General features: G+C 43.4%; 3 protein-coding genes across 3 annotated transcripts in view; 2 read left to right on the forward strand and 1 right to left on the reverse strand.

Moving 5' to 3' along the window:
- Positions 1 to 3,022, forward strand: part of LOC311044165 (H-2 class II histocompatibility antigen, E-Q beta chain-like) — a gene marked incomplete at its 3' end in the record, with an annotated part of 42,610 nt that extends 39,588 nt beyond the window's left edge. The window contains exons 4-5 of the mRNA XM_084055584.1: positions 1,151 to 1,367; positions 2,995 to 3,022. Of these exons, the coding sequence (XP_083911710.1) occupies positions 1,151 to 1,367; positions 2,995 to 3,022 (245 nt within the window). The remainder of the gene's footprint in view (positions 1 to 1,150; positions 1,368 to 2,994) is intronic.
- A 6,170-nt stretch (positions 3,023 to 9,192) lies between these two features.
- On the reverse strand, positions 9,193 to 11,532 carry LOC311043860 (NAD kinase 2, mitochondrial-like). The gene has a single exon (XM_084055246.1). The coding sequence runs from the start codon at positions 11,028 to 11,030 to the stop codon at positions 9,687 to 9,689; it is 1,344 nt and encodes a 447-aa protein (XP_083911372.1). The 5' UTR covers positions 11,031 to 11,532; the 3' UTR covers positions 9,193 to 9,686.
- Positions 11,533 to 12,134: 602 nt separating this feature from the next.
- The window catches only part of polk (polymerase (DNA directed) kappa), a 34,521-nt gene continuing 25,914 nt past the window's right edge, over positions 12,135 to 20,741 (forward strand). Inside the window, exons 1-6 of the mRNA XM_084054856.1 lie at positions 12,135 to 12,206; positions 14,638 to 14,934; positions 15,888 to 16,007; positions 16,361 to 16,513; positions 18,191 to 18,322; positions 20,472 to 20,613. Of these exons, the coding sequence (XP_083910982.1) occupies positions 14,695 to 14,934; positions 15,888 to 16,007; positions 16,361 to 16,513; positions 18,191 to 18,322; positions 20,472 to 20,613 (787 nt within the window). The 5' untranslated portion in view covers positions 12,135 to 12,206; positions 14,638 to 14,694. The remainder of the gene's footprint in view (positions 12,207 to 14,637; positions 14,935 to 15,887; positions 16,008 to 16,360; positions 16,514 to 18,190; positions 18,323 to 20,471; positions 20,614 to 20,741) is intronic.

Below are 20,741 nucleotides of genomic sequence, written 5' to 3' on the forward strand. Positions count from 1 at the left end.
GACGAACGGTAAAGACTATTAATATGCCGTTTGGATATATTCATCGCATGGGTCCATAGATCATGTGTACCGAGTGAGATTTGGACCCAATTTGAAGGAAAAGGAGCAAAAAGTGTGTTTTGGAGAAAATTCAAAATGGCGGAAAATCTATCCTGACGCAAATGGGCGTGGCCTATATGGGAAGATGCGTCGTGACCCAAGGAATCCAGGGAAAAAGAAATTTTGATTTTACGACCTACGGTTCAAGAGTTATAGGCCAAAAGGTAAAGGGGGCTGTTATAGCGCCACCATGTGGCCGACTGGTGTGATTATTTTCTTAATAATTTTTCAAAAAACTATTAACCTCCCCTCCAAGTTTTGTAACTGTAGCCCTTACGGTTTCCGAGAAAAAAATACTTGAATGGGATTTTTTGCAATTCCCATTAAAGTGGATGGGGAAATTTAATGCACTAATAAATCAATATCAAAAAATCTATCCTGACGCAAATGGGCGTGGCCTATATGGGGAGATGCGTCGTGACCCAAGGAATCCAGGTGAAAAGAAATTTTGATTTTAGGACCTACGGTTCAAGAGTTACGGGCCAAAACGTAAAGGGGGCTGTTATAGCGCCACCATGAGGCCGAATGGTGTGATATTTGTTTAAATAATTTGGGACTTAATTATGAATTTTCCCTCCAAATCTGATAACTCTAGCTCTTAAGGTTTCTGAGAAAAAAATACTTGAATTTGAGTTTTTTCACTTTTACATTAAAGTGGATGGGGACATTTAATGCACTAATAAATTAATATCAATTAAACTATTCAACCAATCTCTTAGCCCTATACACGCGCACGATTCCCGATTTAGACGGTCATTTTGACATATGGCACGACATTGGGGAATAAAAACTGTGGGAGGAGATGCGCTCTAAAGTATTGTTTATCTATAAATAAAGAAATAAAGAAATAAAGAAATAAAGTGTATAGAGTACTATAGTCTGGTTGCCCTGTTGGGCAACCACACTAATAAAGAAATAAAGTGTATAGAGTACTATAGTCTGGTTGCCCTGTTGGGCAACCACACTAATAAAGAAATAAAGTGTATAGAGTACTATAGTCTGGTTGCCCTGTTAGGGCAACCACACTAATAATAATAATCATCTTTTTTAGGAGTGGAGCCCAAAGTGAGACTGAAGTCAGAGACTCCCCCTCGTCGTGGTGAACACACTCACATGCTGAGGTGCAGCAGCTACGACTTCTATCCTAAAGTGATCCTGGTGACCTGGTGGAGAGGTCAAGAACCTTTGACCTCTGGTCTCTCCTATGCCGATGTGTCTGATGGAGACTGGTACTACCAGTACCACTCCTACCTGGAGTACACACCCAGGTACACACCTAACAGACACCTATACATAGAAATACACACCTCTACTGGTACTACCAGTACCACTCCTACCTGGAGTACACACCCAGGTACAGTACACACCTAACAGACTAACAGAACAAATTGTGTGTGTGTGTGTGTGTGTGTGTGTGTGTGTGTGTGTGTGTGTGTGTGTGTGTGTGTGTGTGTGTGTGTGTGTGTGTGTGTGTGTGTGTTACAGATCAGGAGAGAAGATCACATGCATGGTGGAACATCCCAGCCTGACCGCGCCTATCAAGATGGACTGGGGTCAGTTATTGTAATCTACTGTAATCTACTGTAATCTACTGTAGGCCTACTCTACTGTAATATAATGTAATCTACTGTAATGTGTTAAACTACACTCTGTTTTAAGGGTTCAAGGATTCTTCTCTTTTTGAACCAGAAGATACATTTGTTTTGCAGAAAGGAAACACAGCAATCCAATTAAAAACAAGACACAATAATACAGACACCAGAAATAAAAATCAATACAAATACATTAAAACATCCTAAAAAAAAAGTAACCATTCTAATAAGAAGGTCATGACAAGAGCCTCACCTACTTAGAGCTTAAGTGTCACGTCTAGATGAGGTCCATCATCTTAGTTTACTAATCGGTGCAGATACAAAGACATTTATAGAATTTATAGAATTTACACATCAGGGTCAGAAGCTGCTGGAGTGAAGGAGCTGAGAGTGACTGTAAAGTATGAGAACAGTCCTGAGAGATGGAACTGGTCTTATATAAATGCTGCATTAATATCAATGGTAATGGTCTCGTGGTTAGAGTGTCTGCCCTAAGATTAGCAGACATTGGCAGCACTTGATGCCACGCTACGAGCTTGTAGATCTGCTATTTTAGAAGAATTGTGAACATTTTTGCAAATCTTTGAATGTATACTTTTTTAAAGCGAACATTTGTAACTGTCAAATGTCTCAACAAATGTCTTAATGTTTCTGAAAAACTATTGTTGTTATAATATCAGTGGTGCTCAAACCTTTTCTTGTCAAGAAGGACCCCAACATTAGCTGATCCCCATCAAAATATGTTGTTCCAGCCCCCCCCCCCCCCCCCCCCCCCCCCGAAGCAAAGATTTGAGTTAAAAATGCTGTTTTAAAAGAAAATAGCAGATCTGCAAAGTCTTAATATAATGCTTGTAGCTCAAATATAAAATGACACTGATGATTCCATGCCAGAGTCAGTGAAGAACAAGGTGTTTTAATCTACTGTAATAATGTAATGTAATATAATATAATATTTGTATTGTTAGATTTCTCCATGTCAGAGTCAGTGAAGAACAAGGTGGCCATGGGAGCATCAGGTCTGGTTCTGGGTCTGGTCTTGTTCCTGTCTGGATTCATCTACTTCCAGTGGAAGAAACGAGGTGATTAGCATGTTTAATTAACATGTTTGATTAAGTATTATACTACCAGTGGAATAAATTAGGTGATTAGCATGTTTAATTAACATGTTGACTGTTTTGTGTTATTGTGTTATTGTGTTATTGTGTTGTGTGTACATTTGTGCGTTTTATGGAGAAATACACACAATACAGTACATAGGATTTATTTGTGTCTGTTTTAACTGTCTCTCTTCTTCTTCTATCAGGTCGTATTCTGGTGCCAACAACCAATGACGATCTTTAGACTCCTCCCACACACCCAGGTTCACTTCCTCTTCCTTATTACCAAACTGTGTAAAAAACTTGTGTAAGAAGTGAAACAACTAGCCTGGTAAACCATCCTGGTCGTGTGAATTCACATTATCATGTGTCTTCTGCTTCCTTTATCATAATAATGAACCTAATAATCAAATGTAATAATCAAATAATTTGTTGTATCAGATCACTGATGACAATGTGGTCAGATGGGGGGGGGGTCCTCTTGGTAAACGTTGTAGTTTGGACCATGAGGATTGATGTCTCCATGAATTGAGTACGTGGGGATCTCATTTGAAACAAGACATTTTGGCTTTCATGAGCGATCCATTTCAGCTGAACACAACATTTCAGTGAGCTGAACCCAATGATTCAGTTCATTGAACACAACATTCAACATAGGTAGGGAACGAAACTACTAATCACCAGAAGTCCTAAGTGCATTTTCTGATAAAACAAGCAACTAAGAGTATACCTAGCGCTAAGGTAAAAGTGCAATATATCAGCTACCTACTTTCTTAAACAGATGAGACAAATAGCAAAATCAAATGAGCAAGAGATAAAACAAATAAGTGTATAGACTAAACAAGATCCAATAAAACAATACAATAATAAAACAAGAGTTCGTACAACAAGCAGGCAAGGCAAAGAGGAAGGGTAGTGTTTGAGGTGGGTTTTCAGTCTGCGGCGAAAGATGGGCAGTGACTCTGCTGTCCTGACATCAGTGACTCTGCTGTCCTGACATCAGTGACTCTGCTGTCCTGACATCAGTGTCTCTGCTGTCCTGACATCAGTGGGGAGTTCATTCCACCACTGTGGGGCCAGAACAGAAAAAAGTTGTGACGTGTAGATCGGCCAGAAGGACCCTTGAGCGACGAGGCAATGAGTCGCCCCGAGGTGGCAGACCGCAGTGGTCGGGGCAGGGGTGTAAGCATCGAACATAGCCTGGAGGTAAGAAGGAGCTGTTCCTTTCACTGCCCTATAGGCTAGCACCAGGGTTTTAAACTGGATGCGAGCCGCTACGGGGAGCCAGTGTAGAGAACGGAGAAGGATAGTTGTGTGGGAGAACTTGGGGCGGTTGAACACCAGACGAGCCGCAGCTTTCTGAACAAGCTCCAGAGGTCTGATGGCAGATGCCGGAGCACCACCTTCCTACTAAGATACACTATTGTGTATCTTATGAATGGACTGAGTTGTTTCTATTGATGCTTACTGTAGTTGCAGGGAGACGTGTTCATGATCTATTAACTAGCATAGTTTTAAATCATGAAATACTACCACACATTTAACAAGTTATGAATAATACATGAACTAATACTTTAGAAATGATTCATGTACTATTATAAGGGAAGGTTGTTCTAAAGTGTTAACATGTTCACACAGTTAATACATTCTGATTCTTATTGGTTTATTGTCTTTTCACAGAACACCTGGGTGTGTTTTCAGAGAAGCAGAGAGTCATCGCTGCCCCTGGTGGAGAGAGGAGGAAATACATGTGTGTTCATTCAGCTTTTAAATAATCATAGCAGCAGCACAATGATGACATCATCAACCTTTTAAATAATCATAACGGCAGCGCAATGATGACATCATCAACCTTTTTCACAAATGTGTCCTTTAAACAAGTGGACAACTATTAAAATGTAGTAGACGTGAATGCCTGACAGGGCTTCCTGTTACGACCGCCTACCTGGTTTGTGTTTTTTGTGTTTTTTGTGTTTTTTGTGTTCCTCTGAACCCTGTTGAAGGGCCTGTTGCAGCCAATGTGATTGTGGTTTACTAGGTGTATGAAGTTGCTGTGATATTGTGAAGGTGCTGTGACATTACTGATTGACCTGGGCATACAGTAGGCGTGGCTTCAGCCAATCTGGGGGCTCAGCCTATGTGGGGGTGTCACAGGTGCACAGCATTAGGGAATCACAGAGGGAAACCATACAGTTTTTCAACCGTGTGTGTTTCTGTTTGTTTTCAGTTTGTTTTGAGTTATTTTGGGTTTATTTTCTTATCACAGTTAGTTGTTTAGTTAACCGTTAAACACCCGGCTTTGTTTATGCTGTTATTAGTCTCGCGTCACCAGACTGTTGCCTCCCACAATTTACAAATGTTTCCGGCATACAGTCTGGGACTCGGAAGCTCTAAAAATGCTTAAGGGGAAAGCGGAAGCCCCTCCCCTACCCACTTCCGTTTTAGCATTGTGCAATGGCGCAAAGGAGTCCGACTGGAATCAAAACAAAAAGTGTTAAATAATATAAATATGATATATGTATGAATATATATACAAATATATATATGTATCATATATGATACATATATGAATATAATGATAAACAATCCTCGCACAAATAACATGAATCTACCTATGACTCCCTATGCTTCCGCCTCGGTTCTGTTTCCACTGGGACTACAGGTCCGCGGGCACCGCGTCGTGATTGGTCGAATGTTTTTCCGGTCTGAGTAGCTTCCGTTAAGCAGCTTTCGGGAAGTGGAGTTCCAGACTCTATATAGCATTCAGAGATTGTGGAATAGTTGTCTGGTGACGCGAGACTATGCTGTTATCATCCTGCTTCAAAATAAACATTTTAAATGCACTTAAAGAGAAGACCTGAGTTACTGTCAACACCACGCGTTGGAAAAGCTTCACACCATATCCCTCACTGGACATTATTTGTTGTTCTTCTGCCTTTAAAGGGCCTTTATGCTGAAAAGATATTTAATACAATTATTTGTTGTTCTTCTGCCTTTAAAAGGCCTTTATGCTGAAAAGATATTTAATACAATTATTTGTTGTTCTTCTGCTTTTACAGGGCCTTTAAGCTGACAAGATATTTAATACAATTATTTGTTGTTGGGCTGCCTTTACAGGGCCTTTATGCTGAAAATGTATTTAATACAATTAAAACATACTTGAATGACGTAAAACATACAGGGGTTCCTATGGAAATACACCACATTGAGGGGGTCCCAGGTGCTGACAGTAAAGGGACAATTTAAGGACTTTTAAAACCTCTTTAATACCTTTTGAAAAAAAATTTAATGATATTAAAAAAGAGCATTACTGCATCAAAAGTAATCAACAAACTATACTGTAAAAACTGGTCAAAAATATTAGACAAATTGTCAAATAATTTAATTAAGAAAAAGGCAAAGATTTAGAAAATAGTCGATCTACAAGCTCACAACGCCCCCCCAAGATGGGCAGTGACTCTGCTGTCCTGACATCAGTGACTCTGCTGTCCTGACATCAGTGACTCTGCTGACCTGACATCAGTGACTCTGCTGTCCTGACATCAGTGGGGAGTTCATTCCACCACTGTCAATTAGTAAAAAACGAAATGTAATATTTCACCCTACCAATCTGCCACACACCCATAGGGACTAAATCATTCTTTCAGAAATGGAGATTTAATGTTTTTCAAGAGCAGCTCATTTAATTTGTCAACTTATTTTATATCACACAAGAGAAAAAAAAGAAAGAAAAAGAAGGGGTAAAAAAGGTCATCAGAATCCATTTTATTGGCCTGTGTTTTTACACAAACATACAGTGACTGGTTGGCTGTTGGCTGGCTTCACACAAACATCACAGCAAAGTAAGGGTTAATATTATAGCTGAAAGTGAAAATCAATCTAAAGTAGAAGTATGAATGTGATGGCAGTTGTGTTATGCAAACCCCACATCATCTTCTAAATCACAGTTCCCCTGAGCAGCAATGTGCATCACCACGGCAACACACCATCTTCATCACCATGACAACACACCATCTTCATCACCATGACAACACACCATCTTCATCACCACGACAACACACCATCTTCATCGTCATCGGCAACACAGCTCCGTAAAGTTACTATTCTACCAGGGGGAGGAGCTTAACCACTTTAACCCAGACGTCCCTCAGGGATCCGTACTAGTGACCTTTATGTTTACGCTCGACATTAACATATCTTCACTGAAAATAGCATCTACAAGCTCACAGCTTGTCCATCTGCTATTTTCCAGCAAAGGTTTTCCCAGAATAGGGATACTGGGGTTTAAGTGGTTAAAACCAAACCGTGAAATGTACTGAAATTTACAAACAAATATACCGCGACCAATCGCCATTCAGGAGAGTTGTAGCCCCTCCCCTTACCCATGTTTATGACCCATATTTTGTCTAAAAGGTGCAAACAAATGTATCAATTCTAATCAATTTCAAAAACTTTGATTTTATTCAAATGAGCCACTCTGTGAGCTGACAACACGTCACATTGTGACACATTGTGAGCTTATAGATTCATGTTTTAATGACATTACCAAAATGCCAGGTCTGAAGTGGTTAAAAATCAAGACAGATTGGCTATAAACACCGACGTCATAAAAAAACATTTCCTCATGGCCGATAGTTCAAAGAATGACTCTTCCTCACTTCCAGAATCAGTAGTTCTCAGTGTCTCAATGATCAAAATGGTATTAAATGGGGGTCCGTGGTCTAATGCATATCAAACTGGGGGTCCTTGAATCACTGCTGTAGCTGTAAAGAATCTTCTCTTGTGGGGGTCCCTGGTGTATGTTTTCAAATGGGTCATATGTGTCGGTTTAGGCCGGGGGTCCTTGAAACAGTGTGAGAACTACTACCATCGGAGATCAGGGGACATGTGGAACAGCAGGGGGCAGTATTGTATCACAGGTAACAGCCTGGTCATAATTATGTAACATAAAACCAGTGGTTCTCAAAGTGGGGTCAGGGGACCCCCAGGGGTCCTTGAAGGGGTTCCCAGGGGGTCCTCAGCAAAATGTGATAATATAGCATCAAACTCAGTTTAAGGACTTTAAACCCAGATACAGCTATAAAAAAAAGAAGAAAAATAACCCGGAAAAGATTATCAAAATTAGGAATATTTTAGAAATTAGAAATATTTGAACAACACATATCTTCTATGGGGGTCCCTGGCACAAATATTCTCAGACGGGGGTCCGCAGACAAATACATTCGGGGTCCTTGACATGAAAATGTTTGAGAACCTTAAAGTGGCATAAAGGACCATGATGGAAGCCAGGAAGGCACAACGATGGGTGATCACTCCAGCTATGGGTTTAACATGGACGACGGCTCCAGCTATGGGTTTGACCACTCCAGCTATGGGTTTGCTCATGTAAAACGTTGGGATGAATTTAAACAGCAAAAAAAAAATCATTAAAATAATAATAATACTCGTTGGATTTGGCAAACAGCAAATAGGCAAAATTCACAACAATATTTACACGATCCCTTCCTGATCCAGGGATGCATTTAATTTAAAAAGCATGAAAAGAAAAACAATTATCTTTTTTTTTCAAAATATATTTCTAAAGCAAAAGAAGCATAGATGTAGCATAGCGTTAGCCTAGTGTTAAACATGGGGATAAAACATGTTTCAAAGCATCATGAGTTCCTCCCCAAGCTCTCCCAAACACTCTTAAAGCCAAGTGATTTATTTTTCTTTTTTTTTTTGTAAAAAAAAAAAAAGGAAATATAATATAGAAATGCGAGTTCTCTCTCCTGATTGGATACAATTGGCATCCCGACCTGAACATGTATTTTATGTTAAAGAGTTGGAGAGACAGTTAGACCCGTTACTGTTAACTAACACTCTATAGCAATGATTACTATCACAATATAGAGCTAATTTACACTTTATTTTAACAAAAGAATATCACTTTACTGCACCTTTAACTACTTCAACCCTGTCCCTATTCTGGTGGCAAAAACACAAAAATAACCAGACCTACAAGCTCACAACGGGTCACAAATAAGACTTGCTGTGAGCTTGTAGATCGGCTGTTTTTTGGGTGAACAGATTTAGTGTAGAGAGGGGAAAAGAAAGTACAGGAACCGTTAGCCCAAAAAAATAGCAGATCTACAAGCTCACAATGCGTCGCAAGGCGACACGTTTCTTGTGAGCTTGTAGATCGGTTATTGTTGGCACAGAGATTTGGGGCCCTATCTTGCCTTTACCCCGTATGCCTAAACATTTAATGCCATTTTATACTATTCTGAAAAACATTAAAAACAAAATCAAAGACAAAGTATCTGTGTCAAAAAATATTTTTTTAGCTATTCAAAAATAGCAGATCTACAAGCTCATAGCGCTATGAGCTTGTAGATCTGCTATTTTTGGAAACGTGGTGAAAATGTGTGCAAATCTTTGAATATATATTTTTTTAAAGCGGACATTTTTTGAACTCTGTTACAACTTCTGGGGGGTCCCTGGAACAAAATATTTTGAGATGTGGGTCCACGGCCAAATACATATCATTTTGGGGGTCCTTGACATGAAAATGTTTGAGAACCACTGATTATAGCAACATCAATTTGTTAGGATTTAGAAGACATTTGTAGAATCCCCCAGAAGCAAAGATTTTAGTTACAAATGTTTCCTTTAAAATATATATATATATTCAAAGATTTACACAGATTTTCCAAAAATAGCAGATCTACAAGCTCAACGCGTCGCCTTGTAGATTTGGGTATTTTTGGGCAAAGAGATTTGGTTTTAGAGGTGGGAAAAAAAGTGGTCCCAAGTACAGGAACAACTTCAGGTCCGGTTTGACTAAGTCTAGAGAGGGTTGGCGTGGGTTAAGGACACTAGTAGTGCACGACAACGACATGGCAGGTAGGTGGCGCTCTCACAGGTCCAGCAGCACCGTCCTGAGCGCGTCCTCCTCGCTCATCCTGATGGTGGCGATGGCGCCGTCGTTGAACTCGAACGAGGTGCCGCTGTCCACCACCATGCAGGCGTCCCAGCAGCGGGAGCGCACGCACACCTGGCGGGCGAAGCCCCTCTGGCAGCTGTTGGAGAACACGCGGTTCACGATGGGCTCGCGCACGCTGAAGAACAGCCGCCGGTCCTCCGGGCTGAAGACCAGCGACTCGTTGTAGCGGTCGGTGACGCGCTCCACGAACTCCCCGTCCAGCGGGACGTCGTCGCGGTCGCCCCGCAGCGACCTCCCCAGCCTCAGGACGTCCTCCACCGTCTGCTCCCCCAGCTTGTTGATGTTGTAGGACCAGGCCTTGGAGCCCGTGCCCGTCGACACGCTCAGCCCCGAGCTCTTCTGCTTCTCCCACGGCCCGTCGTCCACCGAGATCTCGTAGTAGGACGCCTTGGAGGACAGCGACTCGCCGATGAAGATCTCGTTCAGGCTCCTGACGGGCAGCAGGTTGGGCTCGGAGGAGCGGAGGGTCTGCGGCGCGCCCGCCGCCGCGAAGTACTGCCGGTTCATCTTGGTGATGCGGTGCGCCTGGCTGTGCTGCTCCAGGCTCAGCTGCATCTCGTGCAGGTCCACCGGCGTGGGGTTGATGCCCGTGCCCTCCAGGTAGAGCCGGCTCCTCTGGCGCCACAGCCAGCGGAACTCGCCGCGCCGGAGCTTCCGCAGGGCCTCGGGGAAGGCGTGCGTGTAGCGCACGGGCAGGCACAGGTGTCCCTCCGACTTCTCCGGGTCCGTGTTCACGCCGATGACCGGCTTGTCCTTGCTGAACACCTTCCCGGCCACCAGCAGCATGGTGCCGTCCCCGCCGGCCGACACGATGGCGTCCGCCCACGCCACCGTCTCCTGGTCGTACTCGCCCCTCTTGACCACGCGCACCTCCACGCCCTCCCGGCGCAGCGTCTCCACCACGTGGCCCACGTTACGCGTGTGGATGTTGTGTCTCTCCAGCAGCCCGCTGTAGCTGGAGCCCTTCATGGCCAGCAGCGTCTTCAGGTCCTCCTCGGAGAGGCCCGCGTAGCGGTAGCGCTGCAGCTCGAACTCGTACCTGGTGGTCTTGGTCACCACCGCCACCCTCTCCGGCTTGAACCCCCCGGAGGTGGCGGCGTCCGGCTGCGGCGTGGTGACGACGTGTCGCCGCTGCAGCAGCGGCAGCGCCGCCGCCGCGGTCCCATGATGATGCTGATGAAGACGCGGGCTCAGCAGCAGCGGCGGGGCGGCTCGGCTACCGAGGCACATCAGGTCCAGCGCCCGACTACGACTCATTCTCGGAGTTGATAATAACAATCGACGCGTAGATCGTGTTCGTATCGATCCAACAACAACTCACATATAAGACTCACATGCAACCAGGCTGCTGTCGATTTAATAGCAGTTCACTCCTACATTCGCTGACAAACACAACTATAGTGGAGTCTCCGGTATTTTCTATACCTTTATATTAGCGGTGGTTAATATAGGAACGGACGTGGCTGGTTGTTTACAGAAGGTTATATATTAGACCCCCATAGAGGGTCTGGTGCTAATTTTAGCTCCTGTGATAGCAGCTCCTCTGTCCAGCTGTCCGTGTTTTACAGCCCGTCGTTCATCAAGTGTCTGCGCGCCGTGAAGCTTCCACTCCCTCCATGGAGGTCATGAAGGCTGTCTGAGGACAGAGAGAGGAAAGAGGAAACCCTAAACAAAACGGGAGAAGTTTCCGGGGTTTTTCCAACAACAAACAAAAGTAGTTTCGGTGACTTTCCAGAAGGAGATTCAACTCCGTCCTCATCTAAACCAAACATCACATCCGCAAACAACACGGCGTCATGCTCACGGCTTTCCGGTGCTGACGTCATCATCCCGCGCACGCACACACAGGCGAAACGTAAACACGATAGGTGTTACACGGACACTGGTGACCTATTGACGATGGTGACTCAATGGATCTTGCTGTGTTGGTTTGTAACAATTACAATTAAATACATGCTTCTGCTACTACTACTACTACTACTACTACTACTACTACTAATAATAATAATATTTATTATTAATGCTATTATTATTATTATTATTATTATTATTATTATTGTTATTATTATTATTATTATTATTACTATTATTATTATTATTATTATTATTATTATTGTATAACCCTACACGTTCACAAGAGAACGAAAGTGAGGTTATTAATTATTATTATTATTATTACTATTTCGCAACTCACAGAAACAAACAGAAAACACCTTTTGTGTAAAATACACTTTAGGATAGAAAATAATGTCTTAATAGTTGCTTTTACGTCGGACCACAGAGAAACAGAATTCCATAGGTCAACATTGTAGGTGTAACACCAGTAAACCGTCAGTCTCATAACGCCGGGTGGTTCAAAAAGTTTGTTGGAACCGTTGGAGAGACGATACGTTTCTGTCCATGATACACTGGACATTATTCTGTCTCTACAAGGTTTGAGTCTCAGTTATTATTCATAATCCATAGTCCATTAATAATTAGTCAGAAAACAAGACGGTTGAGTAAAGCTAGCCTATATGTTAGCAGGCTGTTACATGACATTATGAGTCTGCTGTTAAAGCTGTTACATATGCCAGTAATGGCTGTGATGTTCCATGAAATGTATGGAATATCACATCCATTCTAGAGCTAATTATGAGTCAGCTTTAGCCTTAGATCAAGACTATCGTAGATGTATATGATCGAGTCTGACCTTTCTTTAGTATCTACGAGAGTCTTGGCTCCACCCCCCCCCAGTTTGCCCTGCAATGTCACCAGTAAAGCCTGTATTTCTCCAAACATGTACAAATGCTAAATATAAGGTGTTTACCCGCTTGCCCCAAATGTTAACTAGGTGTCCGGAGCATTTCTGTAATGTATTAGTCCATATTATTCAATAAAGAAGTGTTTTAATCCCGTCTGTGGTCGATTCTGTCGGACGTTCCCAATGGGCGGTAGTGACGCGGCGCGTCCGGTGAAAGCCGGAATTACACTCAATGTAAACAGGAAGTAAACTGGGGGTGTGTGGCGTTCGGCCACAGAAGGGATTAAAACACCTATTTATTGTAAAATATGGACTAATACATTACTCAGACACATCGGAACACCTAGTTAACATTTAGAACAAGCGGGTAAGCACCTTATATTCATCATTTGTACATGTTTGGAGAAATACGGGCTTTACTGGTGACATTGCAGGGCAAACTGGGGGGGGGGGGGGAGCTAAGACTCTCGTAGATACTAAAGTAAAAGTCAGACTATAAAATACATCTAGGATAGTGTTGATCTAAGGAAGTCTGTTTCAAAGCTTTTATGTGACATTATGAGTCTGTTACATGACAACATGATAAAAAGTAAATAAACATAACATAAACATAAACAGCTTTGACGACATGTTGTCAAAGCTGTTTTCCAAACTTACGGGCGTGTCCCGGTTGAAAAGTGACGCATGTGTACTACCTCTGATCATCCCCCATAACATAGGCATAAGGCTAGCCGCTACGGAACCTCTCCCTCCGCTATGTAGCTCCGAGATGAGGTCCCTCTTTAGTTTGCGCCGTATGCTGTCGGCCTTGTCGCACATTTTCCACTTTACATGTTTCTTACCCCTTTCTGCACATCGTATCCAAAAAGTAAAGCATTTGCGCCACTCTCTCAGATGTTTGAAGTTTTAGCTGGCAATAAAATCTATCCAACGAGTTGAAGAAAGTATTTAATTTGCCTCGGTTTTCATCCGGTTCCATGTTTTTAAGACATTGCGCAAGAGTTGCGCCCGTAGACATAACATTACTGATTCCCCTACTGGTCAAATGTTGAATTGCATCTTCTAATGCAAAATATTATGGAACCGGATGAAAACCGAGGCAAATTAAATACTTTCTTCAACTCGTTGGATAGATTTTATTGCCAGCTAAAACTTCAAACATCTGAGAGAGTGGCGCAAATGCTTTACTTTTTGGATACGATGTGCAGAAAGGGGTAAGAAACATGTAAAGTGGAAAATGTGCGACAAGGCCGACAGCATACGGCACAAACTAAAGAGGGACCTCATCTCGGAGCTACATAGCGGAGGGAGAGGTTCCGTAGGGGCTAGCATCAGGCATGTAATTTGAGCCTCTCTCTCTCCTCTTTGAGATAAGGGAATGGTATTAAAGGAATTTACGACCTACCAACACTCTGAGAAAGGACCCACAATATGAGACCTTATAGAGCATGCCTCAGTTAATGACCCCAAACAGGCAGTCATATTAACCTTCATATATGTATGTATTTTACCCTTGCCTTTATATGTCGGCCTACCACCCTGGTAAGCCTAAATAATATCATAATAATATCACAGACGTCAGAGGCATGGAATAACCCAATAATGCTGCTCAATGTTTTGCCACTCAGTCTAGATCAGTGGTTCTCAAACTTTTTCATGTCAAGGACCCCCAAATTGACACTTATTAGCCCGCGGACCCCCATTTCAAAAGATATGCCAGGGACCCCCATAAGAGAATATTTTTTACGGTTCTAGCAGTGATTCTCAACCATTTTAATTACATACATTAAGGCTACAGACCCCATTTAATGGCATTTCTATCACTTGGACCGCAATTTATAATGTAAAATCTATGTCAATTTAACTCTGAGAGTGTACAAATGGAACCAAATGGACCCTAACGGGTCCATTTGGTTCCATTTGTACACTCTCAGAGTTACAGACCCATAAGGATCCATTTGGTGCCTAATCTATCATTTAGCTGGGGACCCCCTGGAACTCCCTCAAGGACCCCTGGGGGTCCCCGGACCCCACTTTGAGAACCAATGGTCTAGATGAGGGGGCGTGTCCCAGTTGAAAAGTGACGCCTGTGTGTATACTCTCTATCCTCATGCCCTGCAGTGAACTGACTCCATATGAAGGGTCCAGTCTGAGAGGTCAGACGGTCAGACCTGAAGCATGGAGAAGAAGGAGAAGGACAGGGTCAGCTCTGGGTCCTCTGGGGACGTGCTGCTGTCCAGGATGGACAGGGTCAGCTCTGGGTCCTCTGGGGACGTGCTGCTGTCCAGGATGGACAGGGTCAGCTCTGGGCCCTCTGGGGACGTGCTGCTGTCCAGGATGGCCCTCAATGACAACAAGGCAGGCATGGAGGGTCTGGACAGAGACAAGATCAACAAGATCATCCTGGAGGCATCGAAGGTACGTATTAGGCCTACATGTTACACAGGGGTCCTCAATGTTTTTCAGGTCAAGGACCCCTGAGCTGAGAGAAAGATGTAGCAGGGACATATTGTATAACATTGTGTTGCAGATTAAACTATCATATATTTCATAGATAGCTTCATAGGCTTGTGTTGCATTCATGTTAATGTGTGTTTCAGACATTAAACCACTAAACCCTCTGTCACTCCCTTCATGGTCTAAAAACGAGGCAGTAGTTTTATGGTACTGGTGGTTTTATTCAAGCACATTTGTCTCAAATATACCATCGTAAAACTGATAGAAACACAAACAATAAACAACGATCAGAACATAACATATAACTTATATAAAACATATAAAAGAAAATACACTTGTGAAATGAAGTTACCTCGCTGGCTGCATAATGTCATAATGTCACAAAGTGAATGAAGTCCAGGAGGCCCAAAGATTCACATAAATGCTTACAAACAACCTGTCTGCTCCCATGGGAGTGCATCACTCTCTGAGAGCTGCTAGTGAGTTCTCTACCGGTGAGCACCATATAAGGAAGCGGCCGGAAGCTGTCAGACCAGCACTTCCGGACCGCTCGTCAAAATAACACAAATCTTGGCGAGAGACAAAATAATAAGTTAGAGCTGCAGTTACACCCTCAATACCCTCGTTACAGAGGTTTGGTGTAGAGTGACGAAAATATCCGATCTACAAGCTTGTAGATCTGCTATTTTTGGCTTAAGTTCTCAGCATATGGATGCAATGGTTAATGTGAAATAAAAATCCTATCACAAAAAGATTTGTAATAGGATCCCCCTGTAGTAACTATGAGGACCCCCTGTTGAAGACCACTGTGTTACAGCCATTGGAACAACAAAGTCTCTCTCTCTCTCTCTCTCTCTCTCTCTCTCTCTCTCTCTCTCTCTCTCTCTCTCTCTCTCTCTCTCTCTCCCCCCCAGGGTTCCAGGTTCTATGAGAATGAGCAGAAGAAAGAGCAGCAGGTCAACCAACGCATTGAGAGGATGATGCAGCAAAAAGACACCATTACACACACACAGCTGGAGAAAGCACACACTGAGGTACACACACACACACACACACACACACACACACACACACACACACACACACACACACACACACACACACACACACACACACACACACACACACACACACACACGCACAACATTCGCTGGTACCTAGAATTGCTGTTGAATCCTTACGTTGCTTTTCCTCAAACATCATTTCAGCAGCTCTTGAGAAAAGCAAAGTCACTCATTATGGTTGTATTCCTTGTACGTGTGTGTAGTGAGTGTGTGTGTGTGTGTGTGTGTGTGTGTGTGTGTGTGTGTGTGTGTGTGTGTGTGTGTGTGTGTGTGTGTGTGTGTGTTTTCTTCCTCCTGAACCACACTGTAAATCCTTTCATCAGGTGGAGAGGTTCAGAGCTGCGTTGGAGAGAGGTCGTGACCTGAGCAGAGTGATGGTCCACGTGGACATGGACGCCTTCTACGCCGCCGTGGAGATGAGAGACAACCCTGAGCTGAAGGACAAGCCCATGGCTGTAGGATCTAGCAGCATGCTGGTGAGCCATACAGTACTCCTCCCTGCTACCTTTATCAATGTATTGTTTAAGCATTTAGCAGACACACCTAGAAACCTAGCCTGGGTGCCAGCCTGCTTCGCTGCGTTCGGCGGACTTTTTTTCTCTCTCCGCTTCTCAGTCTGGAATGCCTCCTATCTCCAGGAGGCGGGACACAGCAGCCAAGGTTCGAAACCTACCGTGGCTTCTGATTGGTCTGTGGTGCGGGGCGGGACAAAAAAACGGTGTGATCGTTTTGATTCGTCATTCGTTTGAACAACATCCAATCAGCAACGACGTTGCCTAACGTAACATATGTAGTTCCAGTGTAGTTCTGCAAGACGAGTCAATCGGGGGCATTCCAGACTGATAAGCGAAGAGAGAAAAAAGAGTCCGCCGAACGTAGCAAAGCAGGCTGGATACCAGGCTACTAGAAACCCAGTCATGATGTAAATCAGGGGTCTTCAACGTTTTCAGGCCAAGGACCCCCTAGCTGAGAGAGAGATGAAGCAGGGACCCCCTACTCTATATTGTATAAAATTGTGTTTCAGACTAGACGTTTTTTGTTGACTTGGTCTGCTCTTTTTTTTTTTTACCTCTACACCACACCTCTTTGCCAAAAATAGCAGATCTACAAGCTCACAACGCCTCGCAGCGCGAGGCGTTGTGAGCTTTTAGATCTGCTATTTTTGGCGTAAGTTCTCCTCAGGGATGCTATAGAGTTCAAGTGTGTGAACTTGTAGATCTGCTATTTTTGGCTAAAGTTCTCCTAAGGGATGCTATAGAGTTCAAGTTAGGTTCAAGGCAAAAAAAAATAATCATAACACACAAAGATTTGGCGGACCCCCTGTAGTAACTCTGAGGACCCCCTAGGGGTCCCGGACCCCCTGTTGAAGACCCATGATGTAAATGGTGCTCATCCAGGCTCTTGTCATCTCCCGCCTGGACTACTGCAACTCCCTCCTTGCTGGTGCTCCGGTGTCTGCCATCAGACCTCTGGAGCTTGTTCAGAAAGGCCCCACAGTGGTGGAATGAACTTCCCACTGATGTCAGGACAGCAGAGTCACTGATGTCAGGACAGCAGAGTCACTGCCCATCTTTCACCGCAGACTGAAACCACGTCTTCAGGAAAAACTACCCTTACTCTTAGCCTTGCCTACTTGTTGTCAATTAGTTGTACGAGCTCTTGTCCTATTGGATCTTGTTTATTCAACACTTATTTGTTTTAGCTCTTGCTCATTTGATTTTCCTATTTGTCTCATCTGCTGCCACCTATATGTTGTTATACCTTTGAATCCGGGAGCCACCTCTGTGTCTCATTAGTTGTTGCTATACATATCTATACATATATAGCAACATCATGTTGTATACATTTTTTTAGTAAGAATTTGAACATTTTCAGAAATCTTAGGTTAGGTTTTAGAAGGCGTTTTTAGAATCGGCCTCAGGTCTAAATGGGTTAAGAAAGTAGGTAGCTGATATATTGCACTTTTACCTTAGCGCTATACTCTTAGTTTCTTGTTTTAGAAGAAACTTCTGGTGATTAGTAGTGTCGTTCCCTACCTATGTTGAATGCACTTATTGTAAGTCACTTTGGATAAAAGCGTCTGCTAAATGACTGTAATGTAATGTAATGTAATGTAAAAAACAACCATGCTGTATGTAATGTGTTCTATACAGTCTACATCTAACTACCACGCCAGGAAGTTCGGTGTGCGCGCCGCCATGCCCGGCTTCATCGCCAGGAAGCTCTGTCCCAACCTGGTCATCGTCCCCACCAACTTTGACCAGTACAGAGCGGTGAGCAGTGAGGTAAGGGTTAACTCCACACCATGACACTACTACTGGACTCTCTCTCTTTTACCGGTGTTTCGCCCAGGTGGGTGTGGTTTTGAGGTTAGGTTTAGGCTAAGGTTTAAAGCCCATCTATGAATGGGCTTTAACCCATTAAGACCTGGAACTGTGTCATTTATAGATTTGAGCTAAAAAAGCATTATTTTACACGTTGGGATATTCAAAAATAGCAGATCTACAAGCTCATAGCGCGGCACCGAGTGCCGCGCTACGAGCTTGTAGATCTGCTATTTTTGAAAAATCATGAAAATGTGTGCAAATCTTTGAACATAATATATATTTTAAAGCGAACATTTTTAACTCAAATCTTTGCTTCTGGGGGTCCCTGGAACAACATATTTTGATGGGGGTCTGCGGCCAAATACATATCATTTTGGGGGTCCTTGACATGAAAAAGATTGAGCACCACTGATATAGAAACATACGTTTTTCAGAAAACTGTTGAGATTTAGGAGACAATGTAGAATCGGCTTCAGGTCTCAATGGGTTAAAACAAATACTGTGGTTCCGGTAGCTGGTTCCGTTTTTTGTTTTGGTTCTCCCTGTTAGTTTTTGCCAATCCCCATTTAAATGCTGCATTGTGTAGAACTACTAGTTTAGTCTTGTCAGTCGCTGCGGGTCGGAATAAAAGATGGATATACCAAACAAACTATTCCTATAAGCTTAAACCAGTGGTTCTCAAACTTCTTATAAGGATAATTCCTTTTAACAGGTCGTTCATGAAAGTCCTTGCGGTCTTGTTTCCAATGAGAACCTGTGAGCAATTAGGGGTTAAGAGTCTTGCTCAGGGACAAATTTCATTGCATCGACACATATGCTGACCTCGCCTGGAATCGAACCTGGGGCAACCAGGGCCTCTGGCTCCCTAGGCGGGTTCACTAACCATTCAGCTATAGCCGCCCCGTGTCAAGGTCCGCCCCGTGTCTTCATGTCAAGGACCCCCAAATTGACACTTATTAGCCCACGGACCCCCATTTGAAAAGATATTCCTCAGGGACCCCCATAAGAGAAGATTTCTACGGCTCCAGCAGTGATTCTCAACCATTTTAATTTCAAGGACCCCCAGTTTGACATGCATTAGGGCTACAGACCCCCATTTAATGGTACTTCTATCACTTGGACCGCAATTTATATTGTAAAATTATAGGGTTGTCCGATATTGGCTTTTTTACCGATAACCGATATACCGATATTGTCCAACTCTTAATTACCGATACCGATATCAACCGATACCGATATAGGCGGGGATTATTGTGATTAGGGTAAGCTCAAATTTCATATCACACACACCATATACAGTAAGAACTCCTGTAACTTATTTATAAAGCAAAAAAAAAAAAAAAAATTTTTCAAAAACCGATACCGATCTTTTCCCGATATCAATTTTTATGCTAATATCGGCCGATAATATCGGGAGGCCGATTATATCGGACATCCCTATAAAATTATGTTAATTTAACTCTGAGAGTGTACAAATGGAACCAAATGGACCCGTCAGGGTCCATTTGGTTCGGTCCATTTGGTTCCATTTGTACACTCTCAGAGTTAAAGACCCATAAGGGTCCATTTGGTGCCTAATCTATCATTTAGCTGGGGACCCCCTGGAACTCCCTCAAGGACCCCTGGGGGTCCCCGGACCCCACTTTGAGAACCAATGAGCTAAACTACACCGCATCAAGGGTTTTATTGGGAAGGCCCTAAAATTAATGATTAATGACCTTGATCGCAGGGAATTATTTTGGGTGGTACCGGGCCGGCACCCTTGGTTCCGGCCGCCTGATGACTTAAAGTTATTTCCACTCCCGACCGAATCAGAAACCCCAAAATGGTTTTGATGAAACACCAACGCCACGACTCAACACGCCACGCCACACCACTAATATTTAGTTACTTTGTGTTATTTAGTCTGATTGTATAATAAATAGTGTTATTAAACATCTGACAGGTTGCTGTAATGCAGATATTTTCCTCTGACACACAATCACAGACACAGTCTAATAATCTCACTGTCCAAACAGATAAGAGAGCGTGCTAACCAGCGTGTGTGTGTGTGTGTGTGTGTGTGTGTGTGTGTGTGTGTGTGTGTGTGTGTGTGTGTGTGCGCCAGATCAGGGAGATCTTTGCAGACTACGACCCCCACTTCCAGCCCCTCAGCCTGGACGAGGCCTACCTGGACCTGACGGACCACCTGGAGCAGAGGGTCCGTTGGCCCGAGTCCTCACGCACTCACTGCCTCAGAGCTCACCAAGGTCAGTGTGGTTTAGAACTACACACTCACTGTCTCAGAGTGGTTTAGAACTACACACTCACTGTCTCAGTGTGGTTTAGAACTACACACTCACTGTCTCAGAGTGGTTTAGAACTACACACTCACTGT

Source organism: Gymnoscopelus microlampas (genome assembly GCF_963454915.1).
Source record: "Gymnoscopelus microlampas genome assembly, chromosome: 4".
Lineage (NCBI taxonomy): Eukaryota > Metazoa > Chordata > Actinopteri > Myctophiformes > Myctophidae > Gymnoscopelus > Gymnoscopelus microlampas.

Coding starts and splice junctions, on each gene's coding strand:
- LOC311043860 (XM_084055246.1), bottom strand. CDS start 11,030: ATGAGTCGTAGTCGGGCGCTGGACCTGATGTGCCTCGGTAGCCGAGCC.